The sequence below is a fragment of the Sturnus vulgaris genome, chromosome 8, assembly GCF_052056855.1.
Source record: "Sturnus vulgaris isolate bStuVul1 chromosome 8, bStuVul1.hap1, whole genome shotgun sequence".
Classification (NCBI taxonomy): domain Eukaryota; kingdom Metazoa; phylum Chordata; class Aves; order Passeriformes; family Sturnidae; genus Sturnus; species Sturnus vulgaris.
This window is the reverse complement of record NC_142250.1, coordinates 10,007,523-10,021,795: the sequence shown is the minus strand read 5'-3', so window position 1 is coordinate 10,021,795 and position 14,273 is coordinate 10,007,523. Positions and strand designations below refer to the sequence as shown.

The following is a 14,273-nucleotide window of genomic DNA, read 5'->3' as shown; positions in this document are numbered from 1 at the left end:
ATAGGATTCTGCAGTATGGAGAACGATCTCAAGTAATGACACAAAACAATTGTATTTTTTAAAAGCATCATTCACTACAGCCATGAGGCTAATAAAATAATTGTACCAATTATTTTGGTAGTTGTATAATTGTATCAATTATTGCCACCAATAATGTGACAAAGAATAAATTTTTTTCTGCATAGTCTGTACTGAAACCTCAGCTTGGAAAACTTTATTTTTTCAAAGCAAAATAATTTCAAGTAATATATAACTACATTAAGGCAAATATTTTACCCACAAATATAGATATATGTTCAACAAGCAGATAAATATCACCACATACAAAATCAAGGGGTTTTTGCAAACATAAATTTAGTTAGGTACAAGAGACATTTCTCTTGTAGTTGACTCTGCAGTACTGAAGTTGGGAGGAAAGGAGTTTTCCCTAAAAGACTCTTCTTCATAGAGCTGAACATTCTTGGAGCAAAAATAATTACATAAGAAAGGCAGTACTGTAATGATTCCAGGCTGTTTTTAATAATTTGTCACAGAACTTTCCAGCTAATGCTCTGTAGAACTTGGTTCTGCTAACACAAACACTCTGTACACCCTACAAAGCTGTACCAGTCCATAAAGCTTTGGAAACATTTCAGCACTGAGCAATGTGTCTTTGTTTAAAAGAAAATGCGTGAAAAAGCACAGCCTGGATCTGATATATAGTCACTGGGCATAGAGCAGCTTTCTTCGTGTGTGTCACTTGCTAGAATTGCTTAGATTATTTCTATCTGAAATACTTACACACAAAAGGTCTACATACTTCTTCCAGGACATACACAGTTAGTGGTGATGCAACAACTGCAATGCTTGGGGAAAAAAAAGCAGTTTTGAACAGCATTTCTGTGTGGAGAAGCACTTGGGGTAAGGGGCCCAGAGAAGCTGATGTAATATTCTTGTATTACAACACAAACTCATGATTGCTTCCTTGCCAATGTGTATTCTAAATGTTTGTTTCTAGAGCCACATCATTAAAGCTCCAGAACACAACTGGAAAGAGTTTAATTGTATTGAAACAAAGTTTGAGATGCCATTAAAATATAACCTATAACCAATAGAAAAATAAATTACCATTACACAGGAGTTTAGTTAAGACACGAGAGAATTACAGGAACAAAATTATATGGTTTTTAATTCCTAAAACGGCAAAATTAATGTACTGTTATCAAAGTGCTTATGAAACACAAAGTGCTGAATTGTTTCCAAGGCTGGTGAAAAAACATGAAATTAATAAATGTGGATATATTAAAATTAATTGCCATTAAAAGTGAAAAACATACATCCAATGCTGAAGTGTATTGCAGTGCAGTGATATGCAAAGGCAAGTTCAGCAGCACGTGTGCTGACATTGTGACTGGTGCTTACAGAGAACCATAAACCTACACTAGTGTAATATAACCTAACAGGGATATATTCTGTGTCCTGTATAACAGGAGGGAAGAATTATTTTAGTTGTTTATACACTGTAATATGAACAGTTTACAGATTTAAACCCTCATAATCTACAGTGCCTGTAAGTGATCTATGTATCCATCAGCTATCTACTGCACAGTGAAAAAACCTGCAGAAGTCAAGTGCAGAGATGTTATTTTAGGTTCAGGATCCAGAAGTTAGGAAAGAACTGCTTGACTTCCAAATCTATACAGAAAACACAACCAGACAAAACCTGAGACTACTTCATGTTTCCATCATACATCTTCTCTGTATTATTGTAAAAGAACACTGACATTAATGTTTCAGGCTGTCCTAAACACAGTGGTGATGCCCAGGTTTTGCCTTAAAACCTCATGTTTGGCATTTCATACCACCTCAAAAACCTGAACACTGAAACCACTGAACCAAGTGGGAAAGAAGGGTACTAGTGACCATTCCAGTAATATTTTACTTTGCAAAACTGTTTACACAGTGATAAATAATTGATTTTTCCAGAATTTCATTAAAAATGTCTAAGGAACCTCCTAATTTACACTGTATTTTTATTTCTGGTGTTGGTCTATAGAGTAAACCTAAGGCTTAAAGAAAAAAGCTAGGAACACTCCACTAGCAGAAACTTACTTTTCTAAAGAATACATTAGTTTTAGTTTAGGTTAACTAGTCTAGGGCCCATTTTCATTTACTTTACTTCCTTTACTAGCAATTCATTGAATGCAATATATAAGATGCATACTAAAAAATCCAAGCTGCTTCAGTAATGAAAGTTTACTACAGAATCCCGAATAAAAGGCCACTCTTGTTAGTGGAGGGATGAGGTGGAGGCTAAAAAAAACCATCAAGGTTAGCAAGCAAAGTTTTCTTCTTCAGCAAAGTAGCCACTGTGAATATTGTGACACCAGAGGCTCACTTGGCAGCCGGGACATCATCCTCCCATTCTGATTCTCCAGTCACCAAGCCTCAAAATCATAACATTTATATGAGGTCTAAAACTGATCTCCTTGAAGACAGTCTCTGTTGATAGGACAGTGAATCATCCAGACTGGCCCATCCACTCAGAACAGAAGGCACGATCATCAGATTTCGGGGTTCTACATTCATTACACACACAGAGCCCCACATCAAACACCACAGAGAAATGAAGCACACCCCTTATTGCACAGAGAAAAGCCCATGAAACAGGCTGTGCATTCTTGATGAGCTGTTTACATGAACATTGTCACAGAAACATCAAGAGAGTATTTGAAGCACAGTTTACAAAATACTGGATTTTTTTTCCTGGTGATTGATATAAATAAGAATCATTGCAGTGTGAAATATGTAAGCTTAGTTTTCCAAGGTGCAGGTTACTCTTCAGATCTCCATTGGCCTTGGAAATCTTACTTTGTTTCCATAATTTTACTTTTCCTTTATTTCTTGTCCAAATACACTCTTGAGCTTTGCTAGGCAAACACTGTAATTTGCAAATTACAGTACATTTAAAAAATATAACTTTAGCGTTATGAAGTAGTTATATTTCTTCAAACAGTTATCTGTTCAAAATGAAATACCAAAGCACAAAATAAGACTTACCATTTCTCTATGTCTATGTAAGCATACAGTTTTAAAATCAGCAATTGTCTTTTGTTTTGCAGATCCAAGCCAAGTGAACAAATGCATCTTACATCAGCCCACATTGTAGCTAGTACATAAGGAACATTAATAAATCATGCAATTTGTGCAACAGCCACTACAATGTAAGAGAAGCCTTTTTACAACAAATACCGAGGGGGGAGGAAATTAGTTTGAGGGAAGCCATTCTGAACAATTAAAACCTTTTGTGAGAGACAATGCAAGTGACACTTTCCCACCAACACTTTTCTGTACGACCATGACGCAGTCACAGGAGCAGACGCACAGATGCGCGTGCAGACTTGTGAGCAAACGGAACACACACACGGACAGGAGAGTGCATCACAGCCATGGAAAACAGGGAAATGCAGCAAGCAAGACTGATGTTAAGACAAGACTGGAAACAAGGGCCTACTCAGGTTTGCCTGAAGAACTGCTGAGGTCTATTGGCATTTAATAACTGTTATAAAGCTGTAAGTTGTAGCTGCTCGCACGCTGGCTGAAGGAAGCGGTTTGTTAGGCACAGACTATCGTGTATGCCTGGAGATCTGCCTGAGAGGAGGAGACTACGAGATGAACAGTGCGTGCAAAGGGGAAGCTGCTACTGGAACACGGTGAGGGAGATGAGTGAGAGGTACAGACTCACTCTGTCTGCGGTGCGGTGGAACACTCCGAGGGATGCCCTGGAATGAGCCCTGCCAGGGAGAGAAGGAGGGAGCAGAATACCCACCCTGTGCAGAAAGAGAGAGGGGGAGAAGTATAATAAAAAAAGAGAACAGGGAAAAACAAGACACCAAAAAGCCACACCATTCTTTTTCCCCCAGAAAGGTATCATTATATTTCCAGTTGTTCTACTTTGTAAATCTCACACACTACCAAAGCCCAGATGTCCTAAACTAGTCAGAAATCTTACAAAATACCTCAATTTTTGTTCAATATATAAGTACACTTTTCTGTCCAAGATAGTTTTAGGGGAAGAGTACAGAAGCTGAGCTTTTCATGATCAAAAATATATGATAAAATTGTATTTATACAGCTTTCAAAACTATTTTAGAAAATGCCTCACCAAGCTTTTCTACCTTAGCTCTAATCTGCTAGAAAACCAGTCAACGTTAGTTTACAACATAAATTTCTAATGCATAGAAACATATTTTCAATCAAGTCCTGATGCTTTAGAGGCCACTTTACTCCAATTTCAGCAGAATTATTTATTATGGAATAGAAGAGGTGACATAGAACTGTTTTCCTTCCACTTTGCTCTTGGAGCTTGAGTCTTCTGTGAAAGGATCAGGGAACCGTGTAGATCCATGCAGTGCAGATTTGCCTGTCAGGTTTGCCTGTCAAATCACCACAAGTGTGACACACCGTGGTTGCTATGTTCTCAAAATAAGAAAAAGTAATTTTCTTATTACTTTTCTTTTTTTCCCACATCCTTACCTTTGCAAATCCAAGCTGCAAGTTCCCTCTTAAACAACACAATCTTGATTTCCTATTTCAGCAGGACAAGTTTACATATTTACAATCCTTTTACTATTTAAGCAGCTAAAAACTGCTTTTCTAAGTCATGGAACACTGGTACTACAATAATGACTGCCCCACTGCCTCCTGACCAACAGCAACTAACTGTGGCTACTCTGTGAGCCAGAAGGCTGAAGGTATTTGAACAGCACCTACATGACAGAAAACAGGACCCCAGTTTGCCCCACCTCTCCAGATTCTCTGCTGCAGACCATACTGCCACAGCTGGACAAATAATAAAGTATTTGTCTTCCATGCTTCTTTTAAAACAACGTTAAACATCACATTATTTCTCTAAATAAATATTTCTGCTTTTATTTGTCTTAGGAGAGTTTTAAACACCTCCCTGATCTTCCAGTTATCCTTACCTAATCAGATTTCAGCCAGCACTATCTCAGCTTTCAGTACTGCTAGGATGAAACTTAACACATGCATTTAGTCTTAGAATCTGCTAGTCAGAACATTTTTCATCTAGAACAGGAAATAAAGAAAAAAAACTGACAAGACTCCTTCATTATTCTCCAGAAGCTGAGATAAAACAATTATTGCAGCAAAATCTAAGGGGAAAAATGAAACAAGTTCTTCAGTCTGATTATCTCTAGATGGAGGTATTGATTACCTAATGTGTTCTTACAGTCCTCCATCAGTGGTCATTAAGATCACTATTTTCAGACTGCTGCATGAACGTACTGGAACAGTACTAGCTTCAGTCAAACAATGTGACAAAATAACATAACATGCTGTGTTAGCTGAATAAATAGATACACTAAATAGTCCTGGGAACACGATTTATCAATCAGTGACTGATGAGAAAATCATCAAACACCTTGGATTTTCATAATGCGGTACAAAAGAACACTACATTTTACAGGTTTGTTAACATTTCATCCATCATTTTGTCAGGGTACTAAAATACCAAGACAAACTTTTTCCATTCTCTAAACATAACTGAATCTCCACAGAGTAGAAAGCACATTATCACCAGGCACAAGTCTGATTTTGCAGAGACTCATCTGAGCTGGCAATGGGCTTTTTCCAGACTTCTTTGAAATTTTTAACACATTAAGAGGAGAGGTAAAAATTTTATATCCTCTGCCTTTTACTCTCTAAAAAGAAAGATTAAGAAGAGAAGCACTAGCCATCTAAGCTACATAACAGTTAAGACACTACTGTAAAGGCAATGAAATATTTACATGTCTTGATACATTCCAGAAATTTTTAAGCATCCATATTAGCACTTCAAAGCACAGCACTAAGTACAGTCTTCTCAATAATTCTTCATGCTACTTGATCTGACTGGAAAGGAAAATTAAGGAAGTGCAAATAATTTCCTCAAATCTTTTGCCTGCTGAACTGAACTGGTCTCCAGGCATATTTTAATCCCCTTCTCCCAAATGCTGCAATTGACACTGCTCCATATAGGTAAGTTTCAAATAAATGCCAGGTTCCTTTTTTTTGTAATAAGTTAATAAAGAAATACTTTTTCCTGAAAATAACCCAAACAAGGGTTGTTTAACAGTACATCAAATAAGGTAATTAAAATCAACATCAATTGAAAAAGTAAGGATCAGCAGATACAGCACTGGGAATGTATAAAGATGAGTGCTATGACTTAAACTGATTATAAAAATTATAAAGGATGTACCAATCCCATTGATATAGCATATAAGATTTAAGTATCTGCAAATATGCCTGGCTTACAAAAACCTCAATTTTCTTTTAATAGTAATTATTGTACAAAACGCCAGCAAATTTACCAAGCTGTCTCCTTTAAACATCAACTCATATGTGCACTGAGGTTCCCAAGAAATCTAAAAAGAGGAGGAAAAAAGAAACACACTAATAAACACATCTCCTCAGATGATGATGGCACATATTCAAAATACATAGATAACGTGGCAGTTTCCTACAAAAAGTAAGAAAGAAGAAAATTCTGAATCACCACTTATTTATTACAATGTCTATAAAACTCATAAGCAAGGAATTCTAGAATTGAAAGATGAGGACATGACTTACCTCAACTTTTATTAAAAAAAAACAACAAACAAATCCAAACAAAAAATATCTGATGGGATTATTCTGGGTTCTGAAGCAACTTTTTCCACTAAGACTTGAATGTTAGACAGAAGTTTGAACAGTCCCTACCCACAGCTATTATGTCCATCCAGCCACTACTCTTAAATCCCATTCCTCTTATATTCCAGACACTGTATTTGTGAAATAGCAAAGGCATCCCCAAAGATAAGTGAATCAGAATTTTGTAACAATATGAGATTCAGGAGTGGAAAAATTAGAGAAGCTGAGATAAAGCAGCCTACAAACCAGAAGGAAAAAAAGTTCTTCTGACATCCTGATGATGAATTGTACTATTTCTTTATGCTGTACTAAATGCTTTGTGATGTTCTGACTGTAACTGCACTGGGAAAACCTGGTGACTGTTTCTTCTTTTAAATGCTACTATGAAGACTAAGGCCAGAGTTTTCCATTGTTCGCTATGAGCAGACTTCAACCTTAGAATAAGAAGTCACATGAACAAAAGCAACTGCTTCCACCAGAAAAGGAGAAGCAAAATATTTCTAAGCTATTGCCACACAGTGATTTTAGCCCAACAGCCAGATATTCCAGTTCATTTCCCAACAATACACCAACATGCAAAACTGCAACGGCTTTAAAAGTCTTTTCTGCTGCAGAAACAAATACAGCAAAGATCCTTCTTTTAATTCATAAAACTGGAGCCTCTGAGCACTTCAATGATTTTTGCCATCTCTCACCCAGTTGTCTCATACACACTCAGAGCTCCACATCATGAACAAACCTAGAACGACAGACCTCAATACTGAGGCAAGCAAAACGTTTCTGCAGCACTCTTCTCTTACTGGCCTAGCACCCAGAAAGAGATCATGAATCAGCACTTCCGACATGCAATAGTCTTTCTGAAAGTATTCAGATGAAAAATATCACCAACCCAGTTTTATGTGCTGGTTACACTAAACCAACAAGAATTGCTTGTGAAGAGTTCGAGGACCTCTCTTCTGTGTAGTCCCTTCATGTCATGCACAGTCACAGCACAAGAGACAGGTGCACAGTACGACCACCTAGTCCAGCTATGGTTTTGTTTCACCAAGTACATGTATAAGAACATGAAGCAAACAGCAGAGCATTGGAAAGAAACCAAGAGAGAGAAACCAAGGCTGGATGTGAAGATGAACATATACAGTGACTGGACCTCAAAAGCTGCAAATTTAAATCAATGGTTGTGAAGCTGACACATACAGGATGTTTAAGGCTAAGGTAGAAAGAGATACAAAAACCAGAAGGACAACAGTACACAAAGACAAAGGATTACAAGGGTTCATCAAAACAATTGACATGAAAGGCTTTGGAATGACAAACTGGAACAAAATTCAAAAGGGAGGAGCAGAATATCTCAGTGCAAAAGTAGAGAACAGATGGAGCAAAGAGCAAGACCTTGCATGCTCCCATGCAAACTGACAGGTTCTGTTGTCATTTTAGCAGACAAGAATGGACTTGTACACACATTTAGGCAGCAAAGCTCATTCTTATTACTGTGAGCTGTTGCCAGGGTACTGTACACACTATCTTGCAGAGAGTGGAAGAGAAACCAGCAACTAAGAGGAACTGGTCCTCAGGCCAGAATCTCCTCCAAGATACCTACCTTGGACCAAATTCAGGGCTTTGCAGTTTGTTTGCTTGTCATTTACTTCTCAGCATCTGCCAACATCCTTTCCACCCCAAGAAATCAAATGATTTATCAACAAAAACTTCACTTCTAAGCCCTTTACTCTCAAAGTCTTAAAATTATCAGTATTTACTACTAGAGAAACAATCTTGCAAAGCCTGCAAGTCAAGTCTGGAAATGGATGTTCACATTTTTCTTTCTTGTAAGCTGTCCATTAACATTAATTTCTTCAGGTAATTTTTATCTTCTTCCAGGGTTTGGTTATTTTCTTCCATGATAGTAAAATCTTAAGACACACTAACTGGAATGAATTCCGTATTAGAGACCTATAAGAGACCCTTTCAGAAATATCATGGTCTACCCTGCCAGCAAATATTTGTACAAGCCTTTATCCCAAGGATGGCTAACCAAGAATAGAACACAAACAATAAGTTACCTAAATTTTGAGCATCCTGACAGGACACTTACAAGAAATACCATGTCACAGACACAGTAAGACAGGCAATAGGTAGTGACCTATCAATTTTTAAGAAGCCATATTTCCCAAACAGTTCTTTCCAGCCCCTAGTTTTATTATGTGAGCACTAAGTTCCAAGGATTAAGTTAAAGTTACACAACTTCCACTTATGGACATATTTACCTTTAAATATGAAAAAAAAAAATAAAAGTACTTTGACAAACTGTGGTCCCTGGAGAGAACACCACCAGACAAGTTTATAATCACATCAGAATGGGCCATTTTCTAGAAATATTTAACCAAGAAACTGTGAACATGACTTTTAAAAACTAATATGTTTAATGAAATACACTTATTTATTGTCAGAACCATGAAGTGATCAGAAATATCAGCCACTTCAAATGCTTTCCACTCTCACTGTTTCCTAATTTATTCTAGCATCTATTCTTTATGATACACTACATTAACAATGTTTCTAAGACACGTTTCAGTAAGCATTACCAGTATTCCTTGGAACACTAAATCACTGTGTTCCCAGACTGGTACTAACTCCTGAGAAATAAACGCACTATATCAGTTCTGATTTGTATAGAACATATAGAATTTATAAATAGTCACATTAATTTTTAAACTTTGATACCTGAAGTACCCAATATCCACCATAATTTTAAATGGCTGACAGGTCAACACTAATAGGAAAAATTGAAATAGTTAACTATTAAGAATAGAAAACTATTAACAAGCTTAAAGAAGCAAAAAGCTAAGATGCCTCAAAGGAGCCATTTTGTCATTGCCAAGACTTCAATTGCCCTTTGGTTTAAAAAAAGAAAAAGCTTATCTACATTAAAAAAACCTAGTCTACATGAGAACCTGATAATTTCATAAATATTAACATTATTTCATTATTTACACCACATATAGGATCAATAAACATGACTTTTCTCAGTCTTTATACTTAGGTCAAGACCATCAAATTAAACTGAAGAGGAATAAAGCTAAACAATTTGTTTAAGAGGCTTTTGGGATTTGAGTAGTGAGAATACATTTTCCTTAGGTGTCTCCTATTTATTGTACTCTTACCCTCAAGAAAATAAGAGCTGATTGTGTGTCCTTTACATTGCAAAAGACGTTTTTTGATATTAGGTTCCAGATCAAAAATTATTTTATACATTAATTTGTTAATTAACCCAAGCAGGAAAGCATCCAAATGCACGGTAGCAGAGGAAGCATTAAACCAGAAAGTTGAGAACTGAAATTTGACTGCGCCAGCCAGACCATCATTGTCCTTGAAGAAATCCCACATTATGGAGTTCCCGTTTCTTTTGGCTGGCAGAAAGGCTGTAACTTACAAATATGCATGTGAAGACACTGAAAAATTCAAAGAAACATGCACAAAACATTTTGCCCAAAACTTCCCAGCTATCCAAAGGTCCTGAAAAACAGCATAGTTTCAAAATTTTTTTAACACTTCATTAATTTTCTTAAGCCCTTTATCAATTTCATGAGAAACTTTGCCCATGGATAAAAATACCAAGATGTTTGGATTGTGTGTGTAAAGATCATATGCCTAGAAATACAAATGTGTATCATATACATATATCCACACACCCAACCACGGACACAGCAGAGGTTCCTTTAGCTCTTCTTAAAGATACTGGCCCTTAACCAAAACTTCCTCCTGACAAAAAAAGTCCTTTTGATCAAAACTACAATATAACTTAAAAAAAAATATACTGGCCAATCTGACCCCAACCAGACAATCGTGCTGAGTGACTCTTTGTGCTTGAGACAGCAACTCACATTCCCCATCTTCTCCAATATCTATGTCTTATCAATTAACACCACAAGTTGCACAAACTAAAACTTGTGTAGTTAGCAACTAACTTTCCACTACTCTTAATCTTGTCCCTGAAGCCGTGTGATAAATGAGCTAGAAAAAAAGGAACATGGAAAAATAGCCACTAACATTGTAACAGTATCAATGCCCAAAGACATCCAATGAACAGTACACACATCAAATTAAACTGGGAAAAAGAAACAATGCAAGGGCTCAGAAGCTCCAAAGTAAAAGCAGAAGAAACAAATGGAATGAACCAAGAACGTTCCAAAGACATGGGGGAGCAGAGGTGTCAAAGCAAACTAAAAGCTACATAAGGTTATACTTTTTTGACAGCAGTTTCTTATCAGACAGAAAGAAGGAGGTTGGAAAACACGGGTAAGGTTGTTTGCCAGTAACTGGTGAACACAAGCGTGGTGGTGCTTCTGTCCTAGCACTACATATTTAAAAGAGCGATTTTAGAAGGATAAAAGGGGTAATTCATCTTTATTACAAGCTTACATAAAGTAACTCAAGGTAGGATAAAAACAAATAAAAAAAATCAAACCCATTTTTAATCTTTCAATAAAATGTCCTAGGTTTTCTAGCTAGAGCAGTAGCTTCAAGATTCAAATGCTATCTGCTGGTAACTAACAAAAGCTTTGTTTAGCAAAGGTAATTTCTGCTTATTATATAATATCAAATATGTTGTTCCTCCCTCATCTCAAATATCCTATTAGTGTTCCATGAAGAATGTGAAAATTTTACATAGTGGAAACAAATGTGATCCATGCAACAATATATGGGAATGAAGATGTCTGTTGTCAAAGTGATTTTCACACAATATTTTTTAAATGATTCAAGTTATTAAAATGAATTATAAAAAAATATTAAACGACATTAACTTTTGTTTTTACACTTACGCACCAAAACTTAGAATACCCTGTTTCTTTTCCTCAACAAATATGAAAACATCAGCAAGAAAATTTGACCAGGAAAAAACCTGAAGAGATACCTTTGACTTTGAAGTTAGGATATAAGAAAATCTCTTAAGAATAACTAGATAAACAGCTTGGATTAACTCTAACTTAAATACTGCAAATGGTGATTATTTAAAGAGAAAATTTCTAAGGTTTAATTATTTATTTTAAAATAAACGTTTGTAATATTTGTTTACATAATAGGCCTGCAAAAGAATGCAAGGGTTGCAGAGCAGGAAGCACACTACTCACACACAGCACAGAATCTCTTACACAAGGCTGACTTGTGCGAGAGCCAAGGTTATAGAAGTGGGGAATGAAAGGCAGAAAGAGGTACCCGAGCATGAAGGGCCCACTTTACTCACAGAACTCCTCCTCCAGGAGGTTTGCGTGAATTTATCGGCACACCCGCGCACTGCCCCCGGAAGTTTTTGACTGTCCTTCTGGCAGTTACATCTGGTAGCCTTAATCACCCCCAAAAAGAGAAAAAGAAACAAGAATTAGTTAGAAATTAATCAGCTAATCCTCTTGGAAAGTACAGTCAAGGCCCAGTGTTCAAACATGAAGCATGACTTGATTGTAGAGCACCATTTGATTAAACTGCAGAATCCACTATTTACAGTGCTGCACAACTGCTGCTTTTCTCAAAGGATACTGAGAAGTAATCCAGATTAAATATTGACTTGTGAAAGAGTTTTTCCACTTGAATTTCAGTAGCATCAAGTTCTTCAAGTCATTTTTCAGTCATTGCAAATGTAGGTTTTACCTGTCTCTACAGCAGAGTTCCTCTGCTGCATCAGTTACAGGTTACTCCAGCAATCAGGTACATGACTGAGCAGGGAAGGAGAAACTTCCTTCAAGGAATTTTGGCTGATTGTTAAGAGTGAGACTAAGTGTACCCAAAACCCAACCCTTATTGCAAAATGCTAACAAGCAAGGTAATTTGGTTTGGTATGCTGTGATCTGGGATTCTGCTGTTTAAACAGTAGAGCAAATGCGAAATCTTCATCTTTCAGTTTTGTTTTTCAGAGGGAATGTTACCAAGCCAGAGAGGAAGAGGATGAAGGCCACAGCTCAGTTTTACTGCACATGTTTAACATTTTATTAGAGATTATGGTCACACAAGTACTGTCTCCAGCTATGATAAATACGCATGATGCATCTTGGCATCTCACCTACCCTGCCTGTAGGATCTTTCTGCAGCTTGAAAATGTGGGGCTATTTTACAAGAATTTCCACAGCAGATGAACTTAACAGAACCAAATTCAAAGATATACAGGCAAAATCCAAACTCAGAACATGAGCAAAAGGGCAAAAGGCATATGTGACTTCTGCTTGAGGCCTTGTGTCTTGAACCTAATTAATGATGAAATGCCCCCACCACAACTTGTTCTTAGATGGCAGATTTAATCTGACTATTTTAATTGTTTTGTATTGTTTCCTAAAAAAGCAATCAACTTAGAATACTATCTTGCTCAGCTTTAAATTCTATGGTAGAGTTCTTTATTAAGATAATGGACAGTAGACAAAAGGAGAAGGAGGAAGAAAAACAGTAACAAAACCTTTAAGTAGAATGATAGGCCCAATCCTTGCCCATTTTTAAAATACTTTGAGTGTAACCTCATCTTTTCCTCACTGTTGTTTTTGAGCAGCTTCTAGAATTTTATCTAGAATTTATTTTATTATTCAAATCTGTTTTGGAAATTAATACTTTCAACAGCATTATAAACATCCTTGCTTAGTGCTAGGTTAATGGAATTAAAGATCCCAGAACACAACTGCGAACCCAAACCTACCTTTGTTCAGTGGAAATGCAGGAAACAATCAGCTGTCTAAGCTCTCTTAAAGCCTTCATCAGAACTGCCTATTGAAGATGCACTCTGCATTGCACACCTGGGATTTTGCTAAACATTTTGGATTATACTTACAAGCTGCTGCTCTAATTGGTTGATTGTTTCATCCTTTTTCCTCAGTTCATCTTTAAGCTGCCTGATCTCATTCAGCAGATCATCCATCTGCAACAGAACAGTGGTTTTCTGTAAGGACTGCATAATCTAAAGCAACACCTCTACAGGACATACGAGATCAGACATGCCTGGAGGGATGGCAGTGACACAGCACATGCTTTCCTCCTGTTCACACAGAGAGAGGGGTTGCAGGCACACAGGCTAAAGAGTGAAGAAACTTGACTAAAAGTCTCTAAGAGGCCAAATTCAGCTGACCCACTGAGTTTCCAGGGTAAGTGAATCAGCTGCATTTTTGAAGCAGTAATTCATCTGTTGTGCAAACCAGTGACATTATGTAGCTGAACATGCCCAGTCAGCAAACACTACTACAGTCCTCTTTATCAACAACAGAAATTATTGAACTCAGAACAAACATTAGATTTTAAGTGTTCTATAACTTCATGAAATATTTATAGCCTTGTTATATTTCCAGTAAGCACTGTTTCCCTCTCATAAACACAGAATTAGTGATCTTTGTATAGCCATTTTACAATAAGAGTCAAGCCATACTACAAAAGCTTACCACCATAGAAAACACAATGTTACAAGTCTGCAACTAAAAGATGATCCCATCTGCAATACCTATTGTGATTTCTTCTGCCTTTAATACCCATTCTAAAACAATAAACTTGCCACTGACTTTGTGGGGTTCATTTAAACAAAGAAAGAAGCAGGAAGCAGTACTTCAGTAACACACAAGCTTTGGGTGTGTATTCTA

At 36.8% G+C, this 14,273-nt stretch overlaps 1 protein-coding gene across 7 annotated transcripts in view; it reads right to left on the bottom strand.

The window, feature by feature from the left end:
• The window catches only part of CCSER2 (coiled-coil serine rich protein 2), a 60,497-nt gene that overhangs the window by 9,765 nt on the left and 36,459 nt on the right, over positions 1-14,273 (bottom strand). For 4 of the 7 annotated variants that reach the window (XM_088168820.1, XM_014882334.2, XM_088168821.1 and 1 more), the window contains exons 8-10: positions 13,478-13,564; positions 11,915-12,013; positions 3,725-3,809 (exon numbers count right to left, since the gene is read on the bottom strand). In XM_088168820.1, coding sequence (XP_088024946.1) covers positions 3,725-3,809; positions 11,915-12,013; positions 13,478-13,564 — 271 coding nt within the window. The remainder of the gene's footprint in view (positions 1-3,724; positions 3,810-11,914; positions 12,014-13,477; positions 13,565-14,273) is intronic. The other 3 variants (XM_014882332.2, XM_014882331.2, XM_014882333.2) reach the window with 1 other exon arrangement.